The sequence below is a fragment of the Emydura macquarii genome, unplaced genomic scaffold, assembly GCF_026122565.2.
Source record: "Emydura macquarii macquarii isolate MOO-44397 ecotype Brisbane River unplaced genomic scaffold, CSIRO-AGI_Emac_v2 contig_2473, whole genome shotgun sequence".
Classification (NCBI taxonomy): domain Eukaryota; kingdom Metazoa; phylum Chordata; order Testudines; family Chelidae; genus Emydura; species Emydura macquarii.
The window spans coordinates 10,555,486-10,582,960 of record NW_027132610.1 but is presented as its reverse complement, the minus strand read 5'-3'; the positions used below and the strand labels follow the sequence as shown (position 1 = coordinate 10,582,960).

At 42.8% G+C, this 27,475-nt stretch overlaps 1 protein-coding gene across 3 annotated transcripts in view; it reads right to left on the bottom strand.

The window, feature by feature from the left end:
• Nucleotides 1-27,475, bottom strand: part of B3GLCT (beta 3-glucosyltransferase) — a 135,025-nt gene that overhangs the window by 91,599 nt on the left and 15,951 nt on the right. The window contains exons 3-4 of one of the 3 annotated variants that reach the window (XM_067562944.1): nt 22,032-22,071; nt 20,568-20,715 (exon numbers count right to left, since the gene is read on the bottom strand). Coding sequence is in view for 1 of the 3 variants with exons in the window: in XM_067562943.1 (XP_067419044.1) it covers nt 22,032-22,071 (40 nt within the window). In the remaining 2 variants the exon portion in view is untranslated. Of the gene's footprint in view, nt 1-20,567; nt 20,716-22,031; nt 22,072-27,475 lie in introns of those variants that run through there. The other 2 variants (XM_067562943.1, XM_067562945.1) reach the window with 2 other exon arrangements.

Genomic DNA, 27,475 nt, shown 5'->3' with positions numbered 1-27,475 from the left:
CTTTGCCTCCAGCCCCAAGTTGGAGGCCATCCTCTTGAGCAGCTCCTGGTGCGCCTTGAAATCCTCCAGTGGCACCAAGTGGTCCCGGGAGACTGCCTCGTCCGATGAGGAGGAAGAGGACTGCCGAGGCGCGTCCTGCAGGTGCGCCCACTCCTGGCGAAGGGTTGCACCTCGTCCGAGGAGTGGTGTCTATAAGCTTTCTCCCGTGCCAGAGGCACTGACTGCACCCCCGAAAACATTATGGATCAGGTCCCCGGCCCCATCTGGATACCCCATGGGGCACAATAAGGCCATTGTTGCGGCCATTGACCAACTATGCCACAGGCTGTGATTCTCTGTGGGGGCGTCTGCTCTCCTGACTACTGTCGCCCCTGGGAGACACTGAGTTACTGGACTGGCGGTGCCATGTACGCCCTCGGTCCTGGGCGCCCTTCTGTGCATGGGCAAGGCCAACAAGGCTCTTGCTGCCTGAAAAGCCTCCGGTGTCAACGGCGTCGGCAGGGGCACTCTCCCACTCCCAGGAGTCGAGGGAGGCTCCCTGGCCGGAGATGCAGGCACCGGAGAAGACTCGACAGGCCGGGTTCGGTGCATTACCGTACTCGACCCTGCCCATACTGATGGCTCAGGGGAGTATCTGCGCTCTGCACACTGCTTCCTCTTCAGTGCCAGCGATGTTGCGTGGAGCCATGTCAAGGCCAGTGCTGGCAGTGCGCTCTGCACCAAGGTCATGCTCGGTGCCGAGGTGGAGCGGGCTGGCTCAGACGCCGGGCAGAGCGCTGCCTCCATCAACAGGGCTTTCAACTGGATCTCTCGGTCCTTCTGAGTCCTCGGTTTAAAAGCCCTGCAGATCTTACATTTCTCTTTCCTGTTGGCTTCCCCCAAGCACTTAAGGCAGCGGTCGTGGGGGTCGCTGAGTAGGAAGGCCTTCTCACAGGAGGCACATGGCTTGAATCCTGGCAACCAGGGCATGACCCGGCTGCTCAAAGTCCCCGCAGGGACTTGCCTTATCTCCAACTACACTTAACACCACTTAACAACTACTTAACTAACTAAAACTAACTTAGGATATCAAACAAGTTCAAACAAGGGGAATAGTACTTGCTGCAAACAAGGCTAGTTCCCGCAACCGTCACGGGTGGAAAGAAGGAACTGAAGGCAGGTAGGGCTGGTAGCACCTCATATACCACACCATGTGCACGGGGCTCCAGGGGGATCCGGCCCTATGGGATCTGCTAAGGGGAAAAAGTTCCAGGTAACTGTGCATGGAGGTGTGCACACACCTATAGTGGAATGGACATGAGCAAGCACTTGAAGAAGAATGAATGGTTCCCAGAGGTAAAATATCTGGAATTTTGGAGATGGGCTCATGGGACAGGGTGAGACCCTGTGGCCTTCAAGGGCCAAAGTTAGACTTTGTGGCCCTCCTGGGCTCAAGTCCCCATCCTTCTGCACCCTCTGTCCCCTTCATAGGAGGCAAGGTCCTAGAACTCACAGAGCGCTGAGTCCTGGGAGGTAGGCTGAGGATATGTTATATGGTATGGAGTCCTGTAACACCTGCAGTGGAAGCAATTAAATGCCTGGTCTAGGAGAGTATGGGTGATGAGCAGGTAGCGACTCTCCCGTGTTAAAGAAAAGTTGTGGCTTGCCATTTAATTCCGTATATGTGTCTGTCCTCATTTTGCTACTGTGTACATATCAGTGTTAGTTCTTTTTATACTTACCTCCACCCACAACACCAAGACCACCTCTGTGACTCATTAAATGTGCAATCCTAACTCCCTCTATGTTGAGCTTTGAGATGTCTGTACTCATGGTGTTGTGGAACAATGTTTGGGGCCAGAAATTGTGATGCTGAAAGATGTATCAACACAAATAGCTATAAGAAAGACAAAGTAGGTGAGGTAATATCTTGTATCTGATCAACTTCTATTGGTGGGAGGGACAAGCTTTCAAGCTTCACAAATCTCTTCACATCTGGGGAAGGTAACCAGAGTGTCTAAACTAAATACAAGTTGGGACAGATTGTTTAGCATAAGGGGTTCAGGCATACTTGTCCCTCTCAGATCCTGGGACCAACACAGCTACAATACTGCAAACAACTATAGTTATCCCCTGATGTCCTCCATTTCTCCCTCACAGCCTTATTTTAATTCCAGGCCCACTGCATACACACACACATAAAAGATAGTGACTACTTGAAAAGAATCTGTGATAAAAGCTCATGAATATAAATTATTTGCTATCTAAAAGAATAAAGTTTGGGTGCAGAGATTTATATAACTTCCATTGACATTAATGGGAGTCACAAGGCTAAATCTGTATGTATATCACTGAAAGTATATCCCTAGAGATGAATAATGAAAAGTAGATTGCTTTATACAATTTCTGATTTAGTAGTACATTTATAGATATGGCAGTGTCTGAACTACAGTTTCACTTACGGCATATTTAGCAGCAAATGGGGATGTACTGGAGAAGAACACTCCCTAGGATGAATCCAATACTTATTTTGTTACTTGTGAAGCATCTTTTACTAGAGTAAACAAATGCACAGAAGAACCCATTCAAAAGAATTAAGAAATACATTTGTTTTTAAAAATGCAATGCACATTTTTATATAAAAATATAAAATAAAACACTTTATGATTAATACTCAACAAACCTATTAGTATTTTAGAAAGCTCCCTTCTCCTCCTGACTCGATAAGAATTATTTCTCTGCTTGAGAAATAATTGGTCTACTACCATGTCACTTTTCCTTCTCTTGGTTTTTGTGTGTGTCTTTTTTGTTTTCCCTCAGACAAAAAGCTATCATTCACCACCTTAAAATTACAGGAATCTCTTGAGCTGTAGGTAAGAAAATTATCTTGTGGTCCAATTTTGCTTTAGATGTTGTGGCTCACTTGTCTGAACAATAGCTATTTTACTGTGATTATTTTGTACTGCCAATCAGGAATTGGGGCACCATTGTGCGAGGCACTGTACACTCCTAACAAAAAGGCTATCTCTGTTCTCTGTTTCAAAGAGTTTACAGTCTAGGTAGTATCTCATTACTGAAAAGCTTTACTATATCTAGCACTGTTCTCAGAATTATCACTGCAATGCCCCTGACACTGCCATACCAGAACAGACCAATGGACCCTGCACTCTGGTACCGTCTTTGACAGTTGTCAATACTGGTGTTTCAGAGGATATTGCAATTGTATTTTATTTAAGCACATACATGGGACTTTAAATTACTGAACTCAGTTTGGAGGACTGAAAGGGTAGCAGACCCTCTCTCAGTATTGGTGACTGGTGCTTTCACAGTAGAATCTCTACTTACATGGGCACTGAAGGAGTGGGATCTCTGGGAGGAGCCTCCTTTTGGAGTCAGAGAAATGCCCTTTTCAATCTGATGCTCTCTTCATGCACTGCTCCAGTAGGTAGATCACTAGCCAAGTATCTGTGAAGCAGTGAGTTTTGGTGAAGGAAGACTAGCATACAGAGCAATAATCAGAAATGCGGCTCTTACCTAAGTGGAAAAGATACTAACAGTACCCATCAGTTAGTGCAATGAGTACGTCACAAGATGGGCATGGCTTGAAGCCAGAGGGTTTAGGTTCAGCTATTAGGCAGGAAAATATTAGCACCAAGAATAATACGAAGAAAAGAAAGAGGAGGCGGGAAATTTAAAGGAAAACAAATAAGGGACTTCCAACAGGGCAGAAGAGTCCTAAACAAGACTACATTCTACAAATAATTATAATTTAATTCAATGAAAGCCACTACAGGGTAGCAGGCACACATAGCCAAGTTCCATCTCACTGCCATGGGCAGCAAGAGGAAATCAAGAGGCAGTCAGTCCCACTCAGTCCCATGTGCCATTGGGGGGTGAGGGTACGGTGACATGCAAGGCGCAGGCACAGCCCTAGCGCTAATGGCCACCGCTGGCCATTCTTATCTCAGTAAGATTCTTATCTCAGTTAAAACGAGCATAAGTGGGATCCACATGGACAAAGACTTGAAGAACTCTTAGAATCATCCATGGTAACTTTTTTTGACACTTTGTCATGTTACCTACATTTAAGACTAATCCAAGGTATGTCTTTTCCCACCACAACCTAAAATCATCTGCATAAAACTCCTCTAGTCTATTTATCCACTTTGACTGTGTTTTCACCCAGGTAGGCTACTGGAGTTCCTACTTCTGAAGTACTTATAAGTATTTGTTTTTATACCTTTGGCAATTCATTCTCCAGGTTTTATTTTAACTCTCTGATGGGATCTGGTAAAGCTGATTAAAACTTTAGTGAATACCAGGACCCAAGATAAGAGAACTTCACTTTCTGCCACTTCCAAGTTGTGATCACCCTTGACTATAAGTCTCCCAGAATGAAAACACTTGCACTATTATCACATAGCTCTCTCCAACAACTGAAAAATCCTAAAGACTTGACACACAACACTTCACATTTTCAGAGCCTCATGCAAACATTAATCCTCAAAAGCCTTGTGAGCTAAATTATCATTCCCATTTTACAGATGGAGAAATAGTCAGAAATTAAATGACTTATTCAATGTCGCAAAGGAAGTTAATGTCTGAGCTGGGATTAGAATACAGGAGTTCCTAGCCTGTGTGTGTTTATACATTTCAATCAAAATAAATTTGACAAGAGATGGATGTGACCCGTCCGTGCCCAGGGTAGCCAACTGATAATGCCAAGGTCAGGGCAGGCTGTAAAAGAAGAGCAGATTCTCCCAGCACTGGTGGGTGGCACGGAAGCCAGACTTCCCAACCAGCCACAAACTGCACTTCTGAATCCCCACAGAAGCCGGTACACAAATGCACACAGCCCCCTTTACTGCATTTCAGCTCCAGGTTCCCAAATCAGCACCAGGTCCAGTAAAGAGACCAGTTACTAGAACTCTATGCTCTTTACTAAAAAGGTTCCCTCTGACCCCAAAGGGTCAGCCACAGTACCAGATCAATATAAGTTTGGATTTTATCCAAAATATCATGCTGCCAGCCAATCCTTTAGTATCTAAAACTAAAGGTTTATTGTAAAAAGAAGGAAATAAACCATGAGAGAAATGTTAAAGGGTTAAAGAAAATCACAGATATACAAATGATTAAAAGTCCATATACATCAGGTTTCTGGAAGAAATGTGGAGTTGCAGGCTTTTATAGTTTCCTCTGGTTCACATCCAGTATTTGGATGAGTCTAGGTCCTTCGGTTCAGTTGCAAGATGAATTGATCCAGAGGTCGGTGTGTGTCTACAGACTGGACAGGAGCAAAGACAAAATGGATCCTGTGGTTTGATCTTATAAACCCCCTCCCCCGACCATGCGGCCTGTGGACAGTCACAAGACCCAAACTGGAGTCCGGAGTCACATGGGCCAATCCTGGTGCCTCTTCAGGTGTGCCTGGGGTCCATAGTCACATGGACCAATCCTGATGACTCTTCAGGTGTGCTTGGGCCCCTCCGATCTGTGAGTGCCTCAATGGGCCATTAAGCAGGCTATTGTCTTGCCGCCTCTCTGTCTGGGGTATGTCCCAGACAGCCCAAATTGACATACAGAAATAGCAATACCTCCATAACTTTCATTTTACATATAATATATGAACATAAGCATCAGTATCTTACTCAGCATGATATATTTTCTAATGGTACCTGACATGATATATCTCACACGCATTACCATGATTCTGCCATCCTGATGTCACACAATATGCTAAATATCCCCCCTCCCACCTCCCAAAGCCAGCCAGTGTGACATCTCCTAACATGAGACTGGTGTAGAAAGGAGCAATCGGAGCTCCTGAATATACCTCAGGGGTCCCCCTTACCCAGACAGTGTGACAATGGGCCACAAAATTCCATGGTACTTTGAGACTGGGAATGCCACCATGTTTCATATACAATTCAGTAAGCAGAAAACTGAACTCAAAACTACTGTACAGGCTTTTCTCCAAGTACATTAATTTTATCATAATTACCAATTTCCCAAATCATTAATTCTTACTAAAACCTTGGTTTAACAATTTATAGACGAATCATTTGAACAGGAGCCAAAGAAAAAATGTCTATCAACATTTGGTTTAAACTAATCAACCAACAAGACCAACTACCAGAAGCAATTAGACTCCAACAAAGTCTACTAAGCTTGCCTTAGAAAGTTAAATAACATGTAGCTGAAACATATATCCTGATTACAGACTCCAAAACTGGTCAACCTGCCTCCCCTTCCTGAGTTACTGCTCTTTAAATGTGGCTAGCTTAGATTTATGGCAATTAAAGGCTGTGTGACTTATTTAGAATGCTCTAGAATCTTCTAACAAAGTGACAACCAAAAAAGCACATTTACTTAAACAAGATTCTCTTGCTACTAGTAATAGTATACACCTATGAAATCAAAGAATCATAAAAATGTGGGACTGGAAAGGACTTCAATAAGTCATCTAGTCCAATCCCCTGCACTGAGGCAGGATTAAATATTATCTAGATCATACTTGTCTAGCCAGTTCTTAAAAACCTCCATTGATGGAGATTCCACAGCCTTCCTAGGTAATTTGTTCCAGTGTTTAACTGCCCTTACAGTTAGGAAGTTTTTCCCAGTGTCTAACCTAAACCTTTCTTGCTGCAAATTTAAGCCCATTACTTCTTGTCCTCTCCTCAGTGATTACAGAAAACAATTTATCACCTGCTTTTCATAACAACCTTTTATGTACTTGCATGTCTAGATCTGAGAGAAGTACGAGCTGTGTTGATATTGACAGAGACCAATGCCAGTCTCTCCAGAGTGCTCGTTGATTACTACCTACAACATGCAGGAGAACAGTATGTGACTGTTCTAAGGATCCATTCTGTTTGTGCTGTAGCCTACAGAAGAATTGAGAGCAGCAAAAGGCTACAGCTAATGGGGCCTTGGGATTCAAACTCCTTTAGAGAATCTCAGTGTGGAGATTCAACTTCAGTAACAGACCCTGAGGTGTTTGACTTTGGGGAATCCCTGATAGGGTTTGTCTAATTTGCTCTTAAAAATCTCCAACGATGGAGATTCCACAAGCTCCCGAGGCAATTTATTCCAGTACTTAACTACCCTGACAGTTAGGAAGTTTTTCCTAATGTCTAACTTAAAACTCCCTTGCTGCAATTTAAGCCCATTGCTTCTTGTCCTATCTTCTCAGAAGTTAAAGAGAACATTTTTTCTCCCTCCTCCTTGTAAAAACCTTGACAATTGTTATGTTCCCTCTCAGTCTTCTCTTCTCCAGACTAAATAAACCCAATTTTTTCAAGCTTCCCTCATAGGTCATGTTTTCTAGATCTTTAATCATTTTTGTTGTTGTTCTCAGGACTTTCTCCCATTTGTCCACATCTTTCCTGAAATATGGCAACAAGAACTGGACACAATACTCCAGTTGAGGCCTAATCAGTGCAGAGTAGAGCTAAAATTACTTCTGGTGTCTTGCTTACAACACATCTGTTAATACATCCCAGAATGATGTTTGCTTTTTTTTGAAACAGTGTTAAACTGTTGACTCATATTTAGCTTGTGAGCCACTGTGACCCCCAGATCCCTTTCTGCAATACTCCTTCCAAGGCAGTCATTTCCCATTTTACATGTGTGCAATTGACTGATTATTCCTTATGTTGGTCAAATCTTGTTTTTGAAAAATACATGAAAGAACAGAGCCACAAACACCACCTCCCCCTGCCTACCAAAAGGCACTTCAGCCTGACATATTGTAACTTTAATCAAAAGTTAAAACCTCAACTAACTCTTGTTTTAGCCTTTGAAATGTTCACTTACTTTCTATAAGTCTATCTGTTTTAAGACCATTTTATCTGTTAATTTTACTCACTTTCAATATATATTTGTAAAGCCCTATTTTAAGTATAAGAAGCCACACATATAATATAAACGCTTTCAATTGTAAAAGACACTGTCAAAAATGAAATAAGGTTTGCTTTAAAAATAATATGTGAATTCTTCAGCTAGGAGTTGGCACTGAGTGATTGAAGTGTGAATGGCTGAGCAATTGAGGTAAGTGTAGACAGGGAGAGTGATTGAACAATTGGTCTGAGTAAGGGATGTCGAAACAGACGAAGAAAACACCAGCCTCATCTCAAATCTTTGAGGGAAGAAGAAAGGAGCGAAGATAATCAACTGGCCGAAGAGGAGTCCACCCTGATAACTTTGGAGCCAGTCCATTTCAAAGGACAAAATCTGATCAGGCTTGCAACAATGTGTGTGATTAAGGATCACACCAAAAATGCAGTTGCAGCATGACAGTGTAAAACCCATATACTTACATGGGGTTTTTTTCCCTATAAAATGGGACAGAAAGATGAAGGCTGGAGGTTCGGGTCATCATCATCACACCAGCCAGGAGTACTGGTGCACATCGGAAGGACCTTGCTCCTCATCCTCGTGCTTTAGTAACCTGGCCAGTGACTATCACAAGCACCAAGAGGCTGGGAACTATAACATCTGGGAGATCACTATGTATGTTTGTTTGTCTCCCTGTCTGTGTATGCCTGTCTGTTTGTGTGAGTGTGAATGAAAGCATCAATTGAAACGTGTCAATGAAGTATATTTTTATTAACAGGAATCTCTGTAATTGTAATATTGATACAATGTTAATATTGTTTTCTTAGTGTTTACATTATTGATACCATTTCACTAAAGTAAAGAACAATATTGATGTTATTACAGTGTTGATACTTTTATTTTTATTGATACTATTTACCAAATTTCTGTGTTCACAATAAAGGTGGCTTGTTGCCTTATCCCCTGAAAAAGATCTTGTGATATTTGTTATTTGGATAACACTTACTGCATTTGTCTTTACTGAATTTCATCCTATTTATTTCAGACCATTTCTCCAGTTGTCCAGATCATTTTAAATTTTAATCCTATCCTCCAAAGAACTTGCAACCCTTCTAAGCTTGGTATCATCTGCAAACTTTATAAGTGTACTCTCTATGCCATTATCTAAATTATTGATGAAGATATTGAACAGAACCAGACCCAGAGCTAATACCTGGAGAACCTCACTCAATATGCCCTTCCAACTTGATTGTGAACTATTGATAACTACTGTCTGGGAATGGTTTTCCAACCAGTTATGCACCTACCTTATAGTAGCTTCATCTAGGTTATATTTCCCTAGTTTGTTTATGAGAAGGTCATGCAAGACAGTATCAAAAGCCTTAGTAAAGTCAAGATATACCACATCTACTGCTTCCCCCTATCCACAAGGCTTGTTACCCTGTCAAAGAAAGCTACCAAGTTGGTCTGACACAATTTGTTCTTGACAAATCCATGCTGTTACTTATCACCTTATTATCTTCTAGGTATTTGCAAATTGATTGTTTAATTATTTATTTATTTATCTTTCCGGATGCTGAAGTTAAACTGACTGGCTTGTAATTGCCCGAGTTGTCCTCATTTTCCTTTTTATAGCTGGGCACTATATTTACCTTTATATTTTCATGGCACCCACAAACTTCCGGGACAACTGTGATTCCCACTACTGGTAAGAGGGCAATTTGCAGTACAAAGTGGTCAAGACCATTTTCTTAAGAATGTATAGCAGAAAATCTTGGTCTACATCCTGAAAGTGTGCCATCAGCCTTTGTGAACTACATAGCTTTTGAACAATCCCCTTTGTCTAGGTTAAATGCTGCTGACTGGCAAGAAATTCTAATACAGGATAAGAATATCTGTGATATCCTACTGACTAAAGAGAGAGGACTAACTCTGGAATGCATTGCTCCAGCCCACAGTATAGGTTAAACTTCCATTAAGGGAAAAATTGGTTAATGGGATGGGATACTGAATAACCATGGGTCCTTTACAAAAACAACTAGTGCAGAGATCCCCAAACTGTGGGAGTGTTCGACTAGGGGGGCATGGCAGAACATTTGGGAGGTGCGGCAGGGCCCAGGCCAGCGCCCATTGGGATGGGGGGGGGAACAGGGAGTGAGCGCCACCCAGTCCCAATCTGTCCCCAGCTCTGCTCCCTGGTGTGGCCCCAGACCAGCTGGGACTCTGCACCCAGGTTGGCAGCCAGCCTTCCCCTGCCCCCAGCCTCATGCCCCAACCATGTCCCAGCTGCAGCTTAGCTCCTGATCACAGACCCACCCTCAGCTGCAGCCCTGGCCTTGGCCCCGGCTCCCAGCCTAGCACAATTCCGGCCCCAGCCTTGGCCCTGGCTCCCAACTGCGGATAGGGAGAGAGGGGCATGTACAGAGGTGGGGGGAGGATGAGGTTAAAAGTTTGGGAACCACTGAACTAGTGTGACCTGAAGACTCCAGAGCACAAGTATGAGCGCACTGCACAACGACTTTAGATATTTGGGATGTGAGAAAACCTTGGATCTTGTATGAACTAGAATTTATTGGCTCCAAATTGTGGATGAACTTTGCAGGAAACATAATCATGTGCCCAGTGCACACAGAGGGAAAAATCTTACCCACCAAAGTGGCATACTTGCAAATAACACCAGCTGCAATGCTCTGGAGCTAGTGTGTATTGATTTTCTGTCTCTTGAAACAGACCAAAAGAATGTTGCTAACACCTTAGCTGTGACAGACCATTTTACAAGGTATGCACAAGCCTATGCAACCAGAAATCAGAAAGTTATCACAGTGGCCAGAATGTAATGGGGAAAGTATTTTTCAGGGTATGGCTTCCCAGCTCAGACACAAAATTCTGTCCTTGGTCAGCATGTAAAGTCACTTTTTAAAGGATGTGCTCAGTATGGCAAGGATTAAAGATTCCACGACTACCTCTTACTACCTGCAAGGGGAGACACAGCCTGAATGACTCAATCAAACTATTAAATATGCAGGGACATTATGTCCAGAACAGAAAATAAGCCAATAAGTTGATTTTTAGTGCATGCCTACAATACTACTGAGAATGATACTAGTGGGGTCTCTCCCTTTCTGTTAATGGTCAGGAGAGAGCCCCAATTACCCATCAATTTATGTTTCAGGGTATCACAGGATGGAGAGGACATTGAAACACTTCATCAATATGTTAATAAAATAAGAGAAAAGCTGAAAGGTACTTAGTGCCTTGCTATGGCTACAACACACGAGAACTCTGACAAGAATAAACACAGATGTGATACTAGAATGCACTCTCAAGAGCTTCAGTCGGGTGATAGAATTCTGTTGCACAACTTTGGTACTATGAGAAACTGTAAAATAGCCAACTGGCAGACGGCACTTCCTCACAGGGTGATGGAAAAATTAGGGAATCTGCCTGTCCACAATATCAAACCTGAGAGCTGCCCTGGTCAACCTAAGACACTGCATAGGAATCATCTCTTACCTGTGGAGGAACTAGTAGGCACCCACTGCAAGGCAAGCTCTGATTCCAAGATTGAGCAAAGTTTATGGCAGACAGCGAGGACAAGAAGTACATCATGTAGGTAGCTAAGAGGAAAGGAGACTGCTCTAGAGCAGCGGTTCTCAAACTGGGTGTGGGCCTTCCTAAGGAGGCACGAGATGGATTGGGGGGGGGCACCATGGGCCGAGTTGGAGGAGACTTATGATGATGGAACAGTCTCCCCCTGCTGGGTGAGGGACGCTGGGCTGAGAGTGGGGCCGGGCAATGGTGGGGACTCCAGCACCTCACACGGTTAGCCCTGGGCAGGTGTTGGGGTGCGGGACCTTTAGAAGGGGACCGGAGGTGGGGGAGGCTGCTGTGGGCAGCGGGCCTGGCCGGTCCAGCTCCACCCGCCGCACTTTGTGCAGCTGCTTTTGTCTCCAGTCGGAGCGCTGCTCCCAGCAGCTGCCGCCGCCACCACCCACCTCCTGCAGTAGCAGCAGTCCCTGGCCACTGCCACTCTGCAGGCTCCCGGAGGTGGCGGCTGCATTCACGCTGCTGCCCGAGGATAATCCCGACAACAAAATGCGATTCCTCACTGCCGCTGCCATTTTCTCTGGTGAGTCACATCAGGCTCCGAAGCTGCGGGGGAGCTGCTGCTACCACTTGCCCTCCCAAATTAAGCAGTCAAACTCCGCCTATGATACATAGGTCCTGGGGTTTTTTTTCTGAAAGTGCTGGGGGTTGATGAAAGGGGGGGTGCAATTGTTACACAAAAGTCCATGGGGGAGAGGAGGGCTCCATTTAAAAAGTTTGAGAACCGCTGCCCTAGAATACTCTGATGTGGGGGCTCCATTATGGGTCTTCAAAGTGTTTTCCACAATTATACAAAAAGCAAAGAGCTTAACGTTGATGCAAAGATGTTTGTGCCAGCATCTGTTTCGTCTGAGCCCTCATTTGGACAGACTATGAATGTGGGACCTGACTACTTGGAGGAAGAAATGGTTACTCACCTTGCGCAGTAACTGGTCCTTCAAAATGAGTGTGTGCTTGCGCCCCCTGCGCCTTTGATCAGAGATGTCTCATAGCAGTGCCCGTTCAGCCCGTGCATGTGTGTTACTCAGTCTCACGCTTTGTGCTATTATACAACAGTGCATAGGTAAACTGCCCCCCCCCCCCCCAGTTCTCTCTCTACCATGAAGCTTCACAGCAGAGAATGCCAAAACAGAGGGGAAGGAGGGCGGCTGGTGGAGCACCCATAGGGGGACACATTCAAAGTTACTGCACAGGGTGAACAGTCATTTCTTCTTCGAGTAATGTCCCTATGGGTACTCCACTCTAGGTGACTATCCAGCAGCTCCCCTTAAGGAGGAGGGGGCTTCACGGTTGAGTCCAATATTTAACAAAGTATAGCCAAACTGAATGCAGCATCAGAAGAAGAGCCATGAGTTATTGCATAGTACTCAGCAAACATATGTATAGAGGTCCAAGTCGTGGTTCTACACATTTCCATGATGGGAACATTTTTGATAAAGGCTGTAGAGGTGGAAATAGACCTCAGAGTGAGTTCTTATGTCTGAGGGTGCTTGGAGATTACAAGATTTGTAGCAACAACTAATGCAGTCAGATATCTTGGAAAGTCTTTGTTCAGAGACTGCAGACCCTTTTGATCTGTCTGTAATCAAGCCAAATAATTTGGGAGTCTTTCTGAAAGAATTAGTACCGTCACGATAGAGAGGCCAGGGCTCTCCTGACATCAAGTTATGTAACAGCGTCTCTTCTTTACCTAGGTGAGGTTTAGGATGGAAGATGGGAAGGTGAATGGATTGGCTAACATTGAACTCAGAAGAAATTTTTGGTAAATACTTGGGGTGTGGTCATAATGTGACCTTGTCTTTGAAAAATATTGTGAAAGGGGGATATACCACAACGGCTCCTATTTCCCCAACTCAATTCCTCAATTCAACAGGATGGCTCCCAGAAATGCTGTTTTCATGGATGAGTGAGCAGGTAGCCATAGGTTCAAATGGTGATCTTGTAAGGCATTTAAGAACCAGATTGAGGTCCCAAACTGAAGAAGGATGTTTGACTGGCAGAAAGAGATTTCTGAGCCTGCTGAGGAACCTTATTGTCGTTCAATGCCCTCAATACCATTCTACTGGAGAATGGACAGCTGTGATGGTTGCCAGGTGGACTTTAATGGAGTTCAGTGACAAACCCAAGTTTTTCCGTTCTAGGATGTAGTCCAGTATATCCGACAGCGATGAGGTCGTTGATGGAATGTGTCTGAGCTCACACCAGCAGGCAAATCTTGTTCATTTTGTAAGTAAATGTAGCATGTGGACTATTTTCTGCTGTGTAATAGCATTCCTTTTACTCCTCTGAACAGGCTGTTTCTAATCCTGGGAACCATTGACAAGCTATGCTTTGAGGCAAAGACCTCTGAGACTAGGGTGAAGGATCCTCTCTCACCTTCCTGGGAGAGAAGATAAGCAGCAGCCTGGAGAGCAATCGGTGAGTAAACATCCAGCTGTATCAGATAAGGAAACCACATCTGTCTGGGCCAGGTGGGAACTGGCTCTGTGGATGTAGGGAAGGCGGTGGATGTGATATACTTTGACTTTAGCAAAGCTTTTGATACTGTCTCTCACAGTATTCTTATCAGCAAGTTAAAGAAACATGGGTTGGATGAATGGACTATAAAATGGATAGAGAACTGGCTAGAGCATAGGGCTCAATGAGTAGTGATCAATGGCTCCATGACTAGCTGGCAACCGGTCACAAGTGGAGTTCCCCAGGGATCGGTCCTGGGGCCAGTTTTGTTCAACATCTTCATTAATGATCTGTAAGATGGGGTAGATTGCACCCTCAGCAAGTTTGCAGATGACACTAAGCTGGCGGGAGCGGTAGATACCCTGGAAAGTAGGGATAGGATACAGAAGGACCTAAACAAACTGGAGGATTGGGCCAAAAGAAATCTAATGAGGTTCAACAAAGAAAAGTGCAGAGTCCTCCACTTAGGAAAGAAGAATCCCATGCACAGCTATAGACTGGGGACCGACGAGCTAGGCAGCAGTTCTGCAGAAAAGGACCTGGGGGTAACAGTGGATAAAAAGCTGGATATGAGTCAGCAGTGTGCCCTGGTTGTCAAGAAGGCTAATAGCATATTGGGCTGCATTAGGAGGGGCATTGCCAGCAGGTCACGGGAAGTGATTATTCCCCTCTATTCGGCATTGGTGAGGCCGCATTTAGAATATTGTGTCCAGTTTTGGGCCCTCCACTACAAAAAGGATGTAGACAAGTTGGAGAGAGTACAGCGGAGGGCAATAAAAATGATTAGGGGGCTGGAGCACAAGACTTATGAGGAGAGGCTAAGGGAACTAGGCTTGTTTAGTCTCCAAAAGAGAAGAATGAGGGGGATTTGATAGCAGCCTTTAACTACCTGAAATGGGGTTCCGGGGAGGATGGGGCTAGGCTGTTCTCGGTGGTGGCAGATGACAGAACAAGGAGCAACGGTCTCAAGTTGCAGTTGGGGAGGTCTAGGTTGGACATTAGGAAAAAGTTTTTCACTAGGAGGGTGGTGAAGCACTGGAATGGGTTACCTAGGGAAGTAGTGGAATCTCCATCTTTAGAGGTTTTTAAGCTGAGACTTGACAAAGCCCTGGCTGGGATGACATAGCTGAAGTTAGTCCTGCTTTGAGCAGGGGGTTGGACTAGATGACCTCCTGAGGTCCCCTCCAACTCTAATATTCTATGATTTGATTCTATTAGAATAACTCTGGTGTTGTCCTTTTTTATTTTGAGTAGAAGTTTAGATATTACAGGAGTCGGGGCAACATCTACAATAGACCTGATGACCACTGAAGGTGAAAGGCATCTCCAAAGGATTGGTGACCCTCACAATCGATGATCGGTGCTTCTGGAGCAGAACTAGGAGCGTTTCTTGTTTATCACCATGGCAAAGAGAAAGTATAGCCTTCATTTGAGGAGTGCCCCATTCCCAGAATATGTAAAGTATGATGGAATTTATCTTCCACTCGTTCTTGAGAGAAGTGCCTGCTGAGTGTGTCAGCAGTCACATTCCGAACTCCTGAAAGGTAAGCTGCTGTGATGATGATCTGATTGCATATCCACCAATCCCAAAATCTCAAACCTTGACAACTTTGGCACAGAGAGAGGAGGATCTTGCCTCACCTTGCCAGTTAATATAGAAGATGCACGACATATTGTCCATCATGCCCATTATGTGCTTACACCTGATCAGTGGTAGAAATTGGAGACAGGAATATCTGACGGTCCTGAGATCTGGAAGGTTGATGTGCAGAATAGTTTCTTGAGGCATCTACCTGCCCGAGGGCATGTGAGTGTTCAGATGTGCTCCCTACCCCAACAGGGATGCATCTGTAATTATGAAAATCATTGGGGAGAGTGGGCAAAAGAGACTCCAGCACAAATGCGAGGACATTTCCACTCACTGAGAGATTGCTTTATGTAGGTGGGTATAGAAAGTAGTGTGGCTAGACTCCGTCGGTCCTGAGCCACCCTTGAAAGCGATGCAGTCTTACATGGTCTATAACGAAAGTACTAGCTGTCACATGCCCCAATAGCTGAGGACAGTTCTTCATTGCGGTTTGAGGGCTGATATGGATTGTGTTGACTATGTTGGATAGGGCTATGAATCTGTGCATTGGGAGGTAGACTCTTCTCGTTATTGAACTGAGATGAGCTCCTAACTTTTTCATAGGGGTCAAGGTGGATTTTTGAACGTTCAGTTATTGGTCCAATTTGAGGAAGAGGTCTATGGCTTCGCAAGTCATCCATGAACTTCCATCCGGGGAGAAACCTTTCAGAATATTCTAGGTAAGAGAACATCAGAATTCCTTTTCTTAGGAAGTGTACCACTACTACTGATATGACTTTTGTAAAGACCCTTAGGGCAGCTGATAGGCCAAAAGGGAGCACCCTCTACTGAAAAGGATCCTGACTGACAGTAAAACGTAGGAATCTTTTGTGAGATGGGTGGATCACTACATGGAAATATGTGTCTTGAAGGTTGAGGAGTGAGAACCAATCCCATTGTTTCAGAGATGGAATTATTGCTGCAAGTGTCACCATATTGAATTTTTGTGCCTTCACAAAGGTGTTGAAGAACCTTTAATCTAGAATGGGTCTCCAACTGCTGTTCCTTTTTGGAACCAGGAAATACCTAGAATAAAACTCCTTCCCTTTGGTGCTTCAGAACCAGTTCTAGACCACTGAAGAGCAGGAGAAAGTCTATTTGCTGTCGTAGCAGGCTCTCACAAGAGGGCACCCTGAAGAGGGACAGGAAAGGGGGAGAGTCGGCAGGCAGAAGAGAGGCATCCATTAATGTGTGCAGAAATTCATCTGTGCTGTCAGTGAACAGTTTATTACTATCAAAAGGGAGGTGTTCAACCATATTTTGAAGCTCCTTTGGGAATCCTAAGAGCTGGAGCCAGGAGGCCCTCTTCACAATTATCGCTGTAGAAATTGAATGGGCGGCAGTATCACCAGCATCAAGGGAGGACTGCAGAGATATCCTGGAGAGCAGCTGGCCTTCTCCAATAATTATGTGGAATTACTATGTTACACTAATAAAGAATCAATAAAAAAGTTCAGCTTGGTATAATTTGTATGATTGATTTCACCATTAATGCCTGGTAGTTGGCAATTCTGAATTGTAAAGTAAATGATGAATACAAGTTTCTACAAAACAGGTCAAGATACTTATGATCCTTGTCATAGGGTGCATATTTAGCATGGTGCTGCCTCCCACATTCATTAACTGCATTGACCATCAAATAGTTAGGAGAGGGATGAGAAAATAAAAATTGAGTCCTTGGATGGAACATAATATTTCTTATCTCCTCTCTTGCATGTAGGCAAAATTGTGGTCAGGGTGTCCCTGATAACCTTTGTACTGTCCAGTAGAGCATCGTTAACAGGCAAGGCAAAGTGGCCTGATGAAGCTGTATAAAGGATGTCAAGCAGCTGATAATTTGGTTCTTTAACCTCTTCCAGAGGTATCTGTAGAGAATCAGCAATTCTTCTGACAAGGTCCTGAAACTGTCTGAAATGCCAGGCATGGAGGAGCTGGCATAACCACTTCATCCTTGGATGAAGAAAAGATTTTGGCTGATGAAGAGACATTCATTAGCCCTACCTTCCAGTTCCTCAAAAGGTTTCTTCCTGAGGTTCCAGTCTCCTAGAGAGGACAGGTAAAGAAGGTTGCCTATCTCTATTTTCGAGGCCTTGGAGAATTGCTGGCTATACGCTACCCAAAGGTCCTAGTATGGCCAAGGAGGTAGTGCATATGATATTGGGGTGGGGGGACTCCCCATGGGTGGTCCTACCATCTCTCAGGAGTGATACCAATCTCCACAGAGACCTCTGGAAAAGAGCTTATATAGGAATGGAGAGGGGAGCCTTCCACAGATATTTGGAAGACCAAGACAAAATTGTCAACAGAATCCTCTTCCAAATCACTCTGTAGCAGTGGAGGACTGGAAGAAACATGAGCTGAAACCATCAGTACCGGCCAAATGTCCAGAGATCTGGACGTCCTCAATATGAGGAATATATTGGAGCCAAGCAAAGATAAGTCAGGCATCACAGATACAGCAAGGTCTTGGGGAAAGTAAAACTCCCGTGGTAACAAGAGTGTTGTCAGTACTGTGTCCATGGCCTGCACCAAAGTGATAGTGGCTGAGGAAGTTGACAGTACCATGAATCTTAACCATTCCAAGGGGAATCCAGATGGAGCCCAAGCGGGCTTCTTCGGTACCAAGTGAGGTAGAACTCTTCTTGCTGCCTCGCTCCACTGACAGTGGCAATGACCTTTTGGAGCCCGAGACTTTACAGTCTTTGAGCTTGACAGTGCCCTCAGTACCTGAGGAACCAGCAGCCTCATGGGTACCAGGTCAGAGAGCAATGAGTGCCGAAGTGACTGGAGTCATCGGAGACCGCAACTTCTTAGAGGTAGATTTCCTACATGGAGAACTTGAGGGACGGTCATTAGGAATCTTATTGGAGGAATCTTAGGTCCCTTTCTTAGATGCCCTCACGGAATGCAGTTCAGAGACAGTGGACTTACTTTGAAACTGGAGCAGAGGGGTTCCCTGGCCAGGGTCAGACAGTGGGCACAGAAGGCTCTCCATCATGAGGAATCAAAGTTTGATCTCCCTGTTTTTATTGCACATCCACTACCTTTTTGCCAGAGTGGTAAACTAGGTAATGAGCTTACACTGACCAGGCTGCTGATCAGTGCAAGATGATATAGTTCTGAGGTGCAAGACTGAGGAACTTTTAAGAATTGGCTGGAGCCTCTCTATTGATGGTTCATGAGGAACTGGGAGATGATTTATGTAACACAGTTGGGTCCTACTTGTGGATGTAGTTGCATAGTCCAGGTTGCACCCCAGGGACCCTGTGACAGAAGAATCCTAATAACTTACGGTTAGATGGTATAGATAGTGATATGGAGGATGTTAAAATCCTTTGATACCTTCAGTATCACAACCTAGGATAGGGGTATTCCTGTCTGAAATAAGCTCCAGGGAGCCTTATCCCACAATAGCCTAGGGAGTGGCTGAGATTGTACCAGTAGCACCTAGTATAAATAGGAGTGAGCGGGTTATTCAGCCAGTAAAACATCTAACCTATATTGCACCAGGGGTTATGGGGGAACAACCCATTCATATAGCCCACAGGTTTGTGGTAGCATTGCGGAGCATGTTCAAACTTGGTGAAAGGGTGATGAGTAGTGCAATCATATTATGAAATGTGTGTAATTACATGTTGAAAATGTGTGTAATTATATATTGATTTAATTTGCTATGACTGCAAATTTCTGGCTGGGGAATGAATACAAGCCCAGCGGCCAGAAGTGTAAGAGAAAAGAGAGGTAACTAAGTGAGCTCTTTGTTGGCATCTGCTGCAGAGCAAGGGGAGTCCACTGGGTGAGGGTGTACCTCATTTAAATATGAAATGTGTCCATTGCTGTCCATTGCTGGAGCACAAGGGGAGTCTACTGATCAAACAGTACCTCATTTACATATTAACTATAGCTAGTTTGAAGACACTGGGTTATAATTTGCCTACATTTTGTAGTTGGAGCCAAAATTTTGGAGATTAGCCTGTTGGGAACCACCTGGGCAAAACCTGGGTTTGGGGTCATGCTGGTGAAGACTGGTGTTTGCTAAGATTAGGTAAGAGGCCCTACATAGAGCCTGAGTTCAAAGGGGGAGAGAGACTACACATTCCTGGCTTGTTAGTAGAAATATTTTTTCTGGGTGGTAGGTACTCTGTCCCCCTTAGATCACTGATGTCCTTGCTCCTAAAACAGATTATCTGAGAGCTGAAGTTGCCTTATGTAGAGAAAGTTCAACAATGATCCCAGTAACCTGGCTACTGGCAAGCAGAAGACAGAGAAAAGCAGCAGTTTCAGGCACCTCGCCAGTAGTGAACAGAACAAAGTGGCAGCTTGGCCCATCAACAGCCTCCAGCAGGAAAGAAGCAGACAGAGCAGCTGTGGGGATTATGGTGAAGCAGAGGAGTTTCCATTATCAGTCCACAATGGCCAAAAGATTTTGGTGAGGTCTCCCTGTCCTAGCTCCTAAAATCATTATAGCAGGACAAGTGGTAAAGATCCAGAGCTGCCCAAGAAACAGGGACCTTGATTTTCCTGAAACTCCTGGACCCTTGAACTGTGAGCGGGGAACTTGGGGACCCATGAACTATGAGCATGGGTGCTGGGGGGAGGAAAACTGCACCAGCCACTCAGAGCTCAATTGTTCAGGACTGATTTATGCACCCTGAGGTAGTAGGTGTTAAATTGCTATATTTGTCCCAGTTCAACCTGTCCTTTTCCTTTCTTGCCCCCAGTAAAGTTATTTTCTTTAAACTTCTGTTGAATGTGCTTGTGAGCGGGTACAGCTTTGCCCATCAAAGGTGCCCAGCATGGATACAGTTTCACAGATTAATGGGTGGGGACTCAAGCCATAGTTAAGCAAATTAGAGAGAATCCCCTAGTAAGAAAGACCAGTCCTTGTTGCTCCCGACACTGTTGGTGGAAAGATTACAAGCACTATTAATTTTCTTAAAATCCAATTTCCTGGATTCAGAATCCAAGAATATATCATAAATATTTGGCTTTAGTCTTATATTGTGCCATAGCAAAGCAATGATGAGCAAAAGCAGTAAGAACAGGTTTCTTTGTTTTATACCTTTTTATTTACAGCAACAATAGGTTTGGAATGAGAATGATACCAATTCTTCTTCAGCAGCTTCCCAAGAACGTGGTGAATGAGTACTGCTCCAAGACACTTGGGACACCAAGCTGAAGATGACACTCAGCATCACCTTCGTAACAAACTGTAGAGAATTCAAGCTTATTAGAGCCTCTTATTTCAGGCCTTAAATATGCTGTAAATTGACGAGACCCAGTCAAATGAAAAACTCTAGCTCTTAACACCCACAAACATTTGGAGAATAAAGGAGGACTCAGAAATATCTAAATTTTGTACGTTGAGCTCATATCTAACTTGAAGTACCAGATATCCCCTATACATCTCAAAATTTACCCCCACTTTTCACACACTCCAATATCCTGACCATGAATAAAGATATGAATACCAAATTGGTCAAAATGGACTGTCAATAGGCCATTTATTAAAGATAGCATATTACAAAGAGCACTTCACAGAACTTTAATATCATGCAAATCACTGATCTTAAGGATGATATGTAAAATGGAAGTTATACTATTGGAAATATTAAAACATCCTATGTTAATTCACAAATTATTTTCCAACAGTGAACAACCAATAGGAAATGATCCTAAAAGGATTCACTATCATGGTTAGCCTTTCATTGCTCCTTCTACAGTAGCCTGCAAGCCAGGATGGCAATCTGTATGAGAATACACTGGTTCTCAATCAAAAACGTAGATAATTAATCTTTGTTTACTATTTTCACTAGGAAAGGTTTCTCCGTTACTGAAAGATGTTTATTTTTATTCTATTTAATACACTTTTCAGGCAGAGCATTTCTCCATATTTGAAGATGGCCTGAACATTTTCAATATTCTTTTGAATGGGTACCTGAAAAGTTAACTCCATAGTCTGCCTCACATGATATGTCTAGTAAAGGTATTTGTTCTGCTATTTAGCATTATACATGTTTCTACATGTGCTTAACATACATTCATCTAGGTTATTACAAATCTACTATATTATTTGACCTTTAGAGTGGTGCCTTGTAGTCTCACAATTAAGTTCTTACAGTACAGTTACATTATAATAAGCAACTTGGTAAAAATACCACTGTGGGGTATTAAGCTTATTATCTCAATTACTTTCACATCACAGGTACTTAGTTTATAAATTAGATGGGTTTTTCTAACTATCAGCTCTGCAAATTTCTAGTTGGCTTACTTCTAGCTCATGTATCATCACCAATTATTAAAAGATTCTGGAATTAGCAGTTAGCTAACAATACTGCTATGTAATAAGGTGCCATTTTACATGGTGACTAATCTAAGCATAACTGTATTTTAACATTACTAATAAAGCAGCCATAAGTAAAGAGAAAATATGCATTACACAGGATCACTGTCAACAAACAAGAGGATAGATACATTTCAATATGGGACTATTATAACTTTGACAAAGAAGAATTTGTTTACTTACCTATGTTTATTTTCCTTGATTTTCCACTTTTTTCAGACTCCTGTATTAAGAAAAGAAAAAACCATGAGGATGCAGAGAAAAATCCTAATGTTTGCATACAGAAATCTGAATAATGAAGTGTTCATCCGGTGCTATCTGAATTCTTATATTTTAACAGACTCTAGGATAAAAAAAAAACCTAGAGTAAAAAACCCACCCTCCAGATATTTAATATAATAAGAAACATTTTCTACATGGTCATACAATGACTGAAGCAATGTATTTGCATATTTAAAGAATTACTGAAAAGCATTATATAATGATTTTCTCTCTATTTCTTCCAAATCTAATTATGGAGGATTTTTGTTATTACTGTGAACATTTTACTTTTTTTTTTAAATGTCCTTTATAGATACCAAATGTGACTAAATATATAAAAGATATAAAATACAGAAAATATACATCATAGCAAACTCAGGAACACCTCATTCATACATGATCCACTACCACATGCTTATTGAGATAAACAAGGTGGATGAGGTAAAATCTTTTATTGGATCAACTTCTGTTGGTGAAAGAGACAAGCTTTCAAGCCACACAGAGCTCATCTTCAGGTCTGGAAAAAGTACTCAGAGCATCACAGCACAACACAAGGTGGAACAGATTGTTTAAGAAGTTGTATTGTAAGGAAACATTCAATGTAGACTGGCCTGTTAACACCTCTGCAGTCATAGGACAAAAGGAGAGGGTTAGTGGATTATAGATTGTTTTAATAACCCATAAATTCAGTGTCTGTTTAGTTTGTGATTTTTAGTGTCTGGCAGAGTAATGAATTTAAGCTTCTAGGCTCGTTTGAGAGTGTTGTGCAGATTTCCTTTGAGGATGAGGTCTGATAGGTCAGATATAGTGATCACTTTGTGAAAAGCATTCACCCACAAATGATGTGGTGTTTTTTCTTATTTTCCTGTATGAATTTATTTGAGAGCATAGTGATTGTCTGATTTCACCGACATAGTTGCTATTGGGGCATTTAGTGCACTGGATGATGTACACCACTTGAAAGATGTGTTGTGGGGGTACTGATCATTGTAGCAGAGGAGATAGGTCTGCAGGGTTTGTATCTGTTGTTCTGGCAGGGTCTGGTACCGCTTGGAGTTGATGTGTCCTGGTTTGTGGGGAGTTTGCCCCAACAACAACTATGTAAGTGAAACCAGATAATCACTATACTCTCGAATGAATCCATACAGGAACATGATAAAAGAGAAAAACACCGCATCACTTGTGAGTGAACACTTTTCACAAAGCGATCCCACTATATCTGACCTTCAGTGCTCATCCTAAAAAGAAAACTGCACAACACTTTCAAAAGACAACCCTGGGACTTTAAATTCATTACTCTGATAGACACTAATAATCACTGACTGAACAGAGACACTGGATTTATGAGTTATTACAATGACCTGTAACCCACCGACCCCTTCTTTTTGTCCTATGACTGCAGAGGTGTTAATGGTCCACTCTAGTTTGCATGGTTCCTTAGAATATATACTAACTACTTAAGCTAAACAATCTGTTCCACCTTGCCTTTTACTGTGATGCTGTGAGTACCTTTCCCCAACTGAAGAAGAGCACTATGTAAACTCAAAAGCTTGTTTCTCTCACCAACAGAAGTGGGTCCAATAAAAGATATTACCTTACTCACCTTGTCTCTTTAATATCCCAGCTACAACTGCATTGCATATTGAGATAAACAACATTCTTAAACAAAGCCCCTAAATCTAAGTTACATCACAGAGTTCAAATAAATATGAAAAGACTGCTGCAGCTGCCAAATAAATCCCCATAATTTCATGTTATCATACATATTTGTGATGGAATTTTAGCTGCATGCCTAAAAACAGAGTAGTGACATTACAGCATCACCCAGGAAACCAAGACGTAAGTGCTAAAAATATCTGGGAAGCTTATTCAACTGATTCTGAATAAGTTTAAGACTGATTCAAAAGAAAGGGTGCTTGAGCACAGCTGGCTGATGGAAAGACTAGGTTTAATAGCAGCTTTGGGCTACCTACAAAAGTTCTAAAAAAGAATGGAGTTCCAGTTCCTCAATGCCTCATTTTCCCCACATGCAAAATCAAGATAAATATCTATTTCATAGGGATTGAATAAGGTTTAATTCTGCTTATAGAGTGTTTTGAGATGCTCAGATGGAACAAACTAAGTGCAAAGTACTGTTTGTTATTGATTGTTAAATAGTGAACTTATTCTTAATTTCCCATTGTGATGGTTAATTCCGGACTATAAATAGACTGCCATGAAATTCTTTATGATTTTTCATTGGGGGAGGGGAGGGAGGATTTCATTTTATCCACACAGGGAAGGGCAAGATCCTACCTCTGGGGGTGGGGTTGCAGAGTGAGGGGAGACGGGAGGCTGGCCAGGCCAAAGCTGAGCAGCACTGTAACTGTGTATGAGTTCACAAACTCCTTAAGCAGGGAGCTAAGCCAAGCCCACAGGACAAGAAACACAGGAGTTACCACTGCGGGGGGAGTTTTTCATTTTAATTATTTGTATACATTGGTTTTCATTTTATTTAGTGTTATTTCGCATGTACAAAAAACCTGGGACTCTAACTATAAATTGTTTAAAGTCTCTGGGAAAGGATAAAAGGGTTAAAAAATTAGCATGATGTCATGGTAGGGGTCTACTACAAACCACCAAACCAGGAAGAAGAGGTGGATGAGGCTTTATTTTAAACAACTAACAAAATCATCCAAAGCACAGGATTTGGTGGAGATGGGGGACTTCAACTACTCAGATATCTGTTGGGAAAATAACACTGCAGGACACAGACTATCCAACAAGTTCTTGGAATGTATTGGAGACAATTTTTTATTTCAGAAGGTGGAGAAAGCTACTAGGGGAGAGGCTGTTCTAGATTTGATTTTGACAAACAGGGAGGAACTGGTTGCGAATTTGAAAGTGGAAAGGGCAAAAACGATCACAAAATGATAGAGTTCATGATTCTAAGAAATGGTAGGTGGGAGAACAGCAAAATAAAGACAATGGATTTTAAGAAGGCAGACTTTAGCAAACTCAGGGATTTGGTAGGTAAGATTCCATGGGAAGCAAATCTAAGAGGAAAAACAATAGAAGACAGTTGGAAGTTTTTCAAAGAGACATTATTAAGGGCACAAGAGTATACTACCCCATTGCGTAAGAAAGATAGGAAGTATGGTAAGAGGCCACCCTGGCTTAACCAGGAGATCTTAAGTGATCTAAAAGTCGAAAAAGAGTCTTACAAAAAGTGGAAACTAGTTCAAACAACAAATGATGAATATAAACAAATAACACATGTATGCAGGGACAAAATTAGAAAGACCAAGGCACAAAATTAGATTAAACTAGTTATAGACATAAAGAGTATCAAGAAAACCTTCTACAAATACATTAGAAGCAAGAAGACAACCAAGGACAGGGGAGGCCTGTTACTCAATGAGGGAGGAAAAACAATAAAATAACAGAAAATGCAGAAATGACAGGGGTGCTAAATAACTTTTGTTTCAGTTTTCACCAAGAAGGTTGGTGGCAATTGGACGTGTAACAGTGAATGCCAGCGAAAATGAGGCAGGATCAGAAACTAAAATAGGGAAAGAATAAGTTAAAAATTACTTAGACTAATTAGATGTCTTCATGTCACCCCAGGGCCTGATGAAATGCATCCTAGAATACTCAAGGAGCTGACTGAGGAGATATCTGAGCCATTAGCTATTATCTTTGAAAAGTCTTGGAAGACAGGAGAGATTCCAGAAGACTGGAAAAGGGCAAATATAGTGCCCATCTACAAAAAGGGAAATAAGGACAACTGGGGGAATTACAGACCAGTCAGATTAACTTCTCTACCCAGAAAGAAAATGGAGCAAATAATTAAGCAATCAATTTGCAAACATCTAAAAGGTAATAAGTAACAGTCAACATGGATTTGTCAAGAACAAATCACGTCAAACCAACTTGATAGCTTTCTTTGACAGGGTAACAAGCCTTGTGGATAAGAGGGAGGCGGTAGATGTGGTATATCTTGACTTTAGTAAGGCTTTTGATACTGTCTCGCATGACCTTCTCGTAAACAAACTAGGGAAATACAACCCAGATGAAGCTACTATAAGGTGGGTGCAAAACTGGTTGGAAAATCGTTCTCAGAGAGTAGTTATCAATCGTTCACATCATGATGGAAGGGCATAACAAGTGGGGTTCTGCAGGGATCAGTTCTGGGTCTGGTTCTGTTCAATATTTTCATCCATGATTTAGATAATGGCATAGTGAATACACTTATTAAGTTTGCGGACGATACCAAGCTGGGAGGGGTTGCAAGTTCTTTGGAGGATAGGATTATAATTCAGAATGATCTGGACAAACTGGAGAATTGGTCTAAGGTAAATAGGATGAAATTCAGTGAGGACAAATACAAAGTATTCCACTTAGGAAGGAACAATCAGTTGCACACGTACAAAATGGGAAATGACTGCCTAGAAAGGAGTACTGTGGAAAGGGATCTGGGAGTCATAGTGCACCACAAGCTAAATATGAGTCAACAGTGTAATGCTGTTGCAAAAAAATGAACATGATTCTGGGATGTATTAGCAGGAGTGTTGTAAGTAAGACACGAATAGTAATTCTTCTGCTCTACTCCACGCTAAGTAGGCCTCAACTGGAGTATTGTGTCCAGTTCTGGACACCCCATTTCAGCAAAGATGTGGACAAATTGGAGAAAGTCCAGAGAAGAGCAACAAAAATTATTAAAGATCTAGAAAAAGTGACCTATGAGGCAAGACTGAAAGAACTGGGTTTGTTTAGCCTGGAGAAAAGAAGACTGAGAGGGGACATGATAACAGCTTTCAGGTACATAAAAAGTTGTTACAAGGAGAAGGGAGAAAAAATTTTCTTCTTGGCCTCTGAGGACGGGACAAGAAGAACAAGGTTACTTACCAGTAACTGCTGTTCTTCGAGATGTGTTGCTCATGTCCATTCCACTATAGGTGAGTGCATGCCTCTGTGCACGGTTCCCAGAACCTTTTTCCCCCTTAGCAGATCCCGTAGGGCTGGCTCCGTCGCCCCCTGGAGCCCTGCACACATGACACGGTATATGAGGTGCTGCCAGCCCAACGCCCCCTCAGTCCCTTCTTTCTGCCAACTCCGGCAGCGGGAAGAGGGGGTGGGTTGTGGAATGGACATGAGCAACACATCTCGAAGAACATCAGTTACTGGTTAAGTAATCTTGTTTTCTTCAAGTGATTGCTCATGTCCATTCCACTATAGGTGACTAACAAGCAATACCTATGAAGGTCGGTAGGAGTTACCGGTGAGCTGCCCTCAGCACCGCTCTGCCAAATCCTGCGTCCTTTCTCGCCTGCTGAACGATGACATAGTGGGACATGAAGGTATGCACCGACGACCAGATGGCAGCT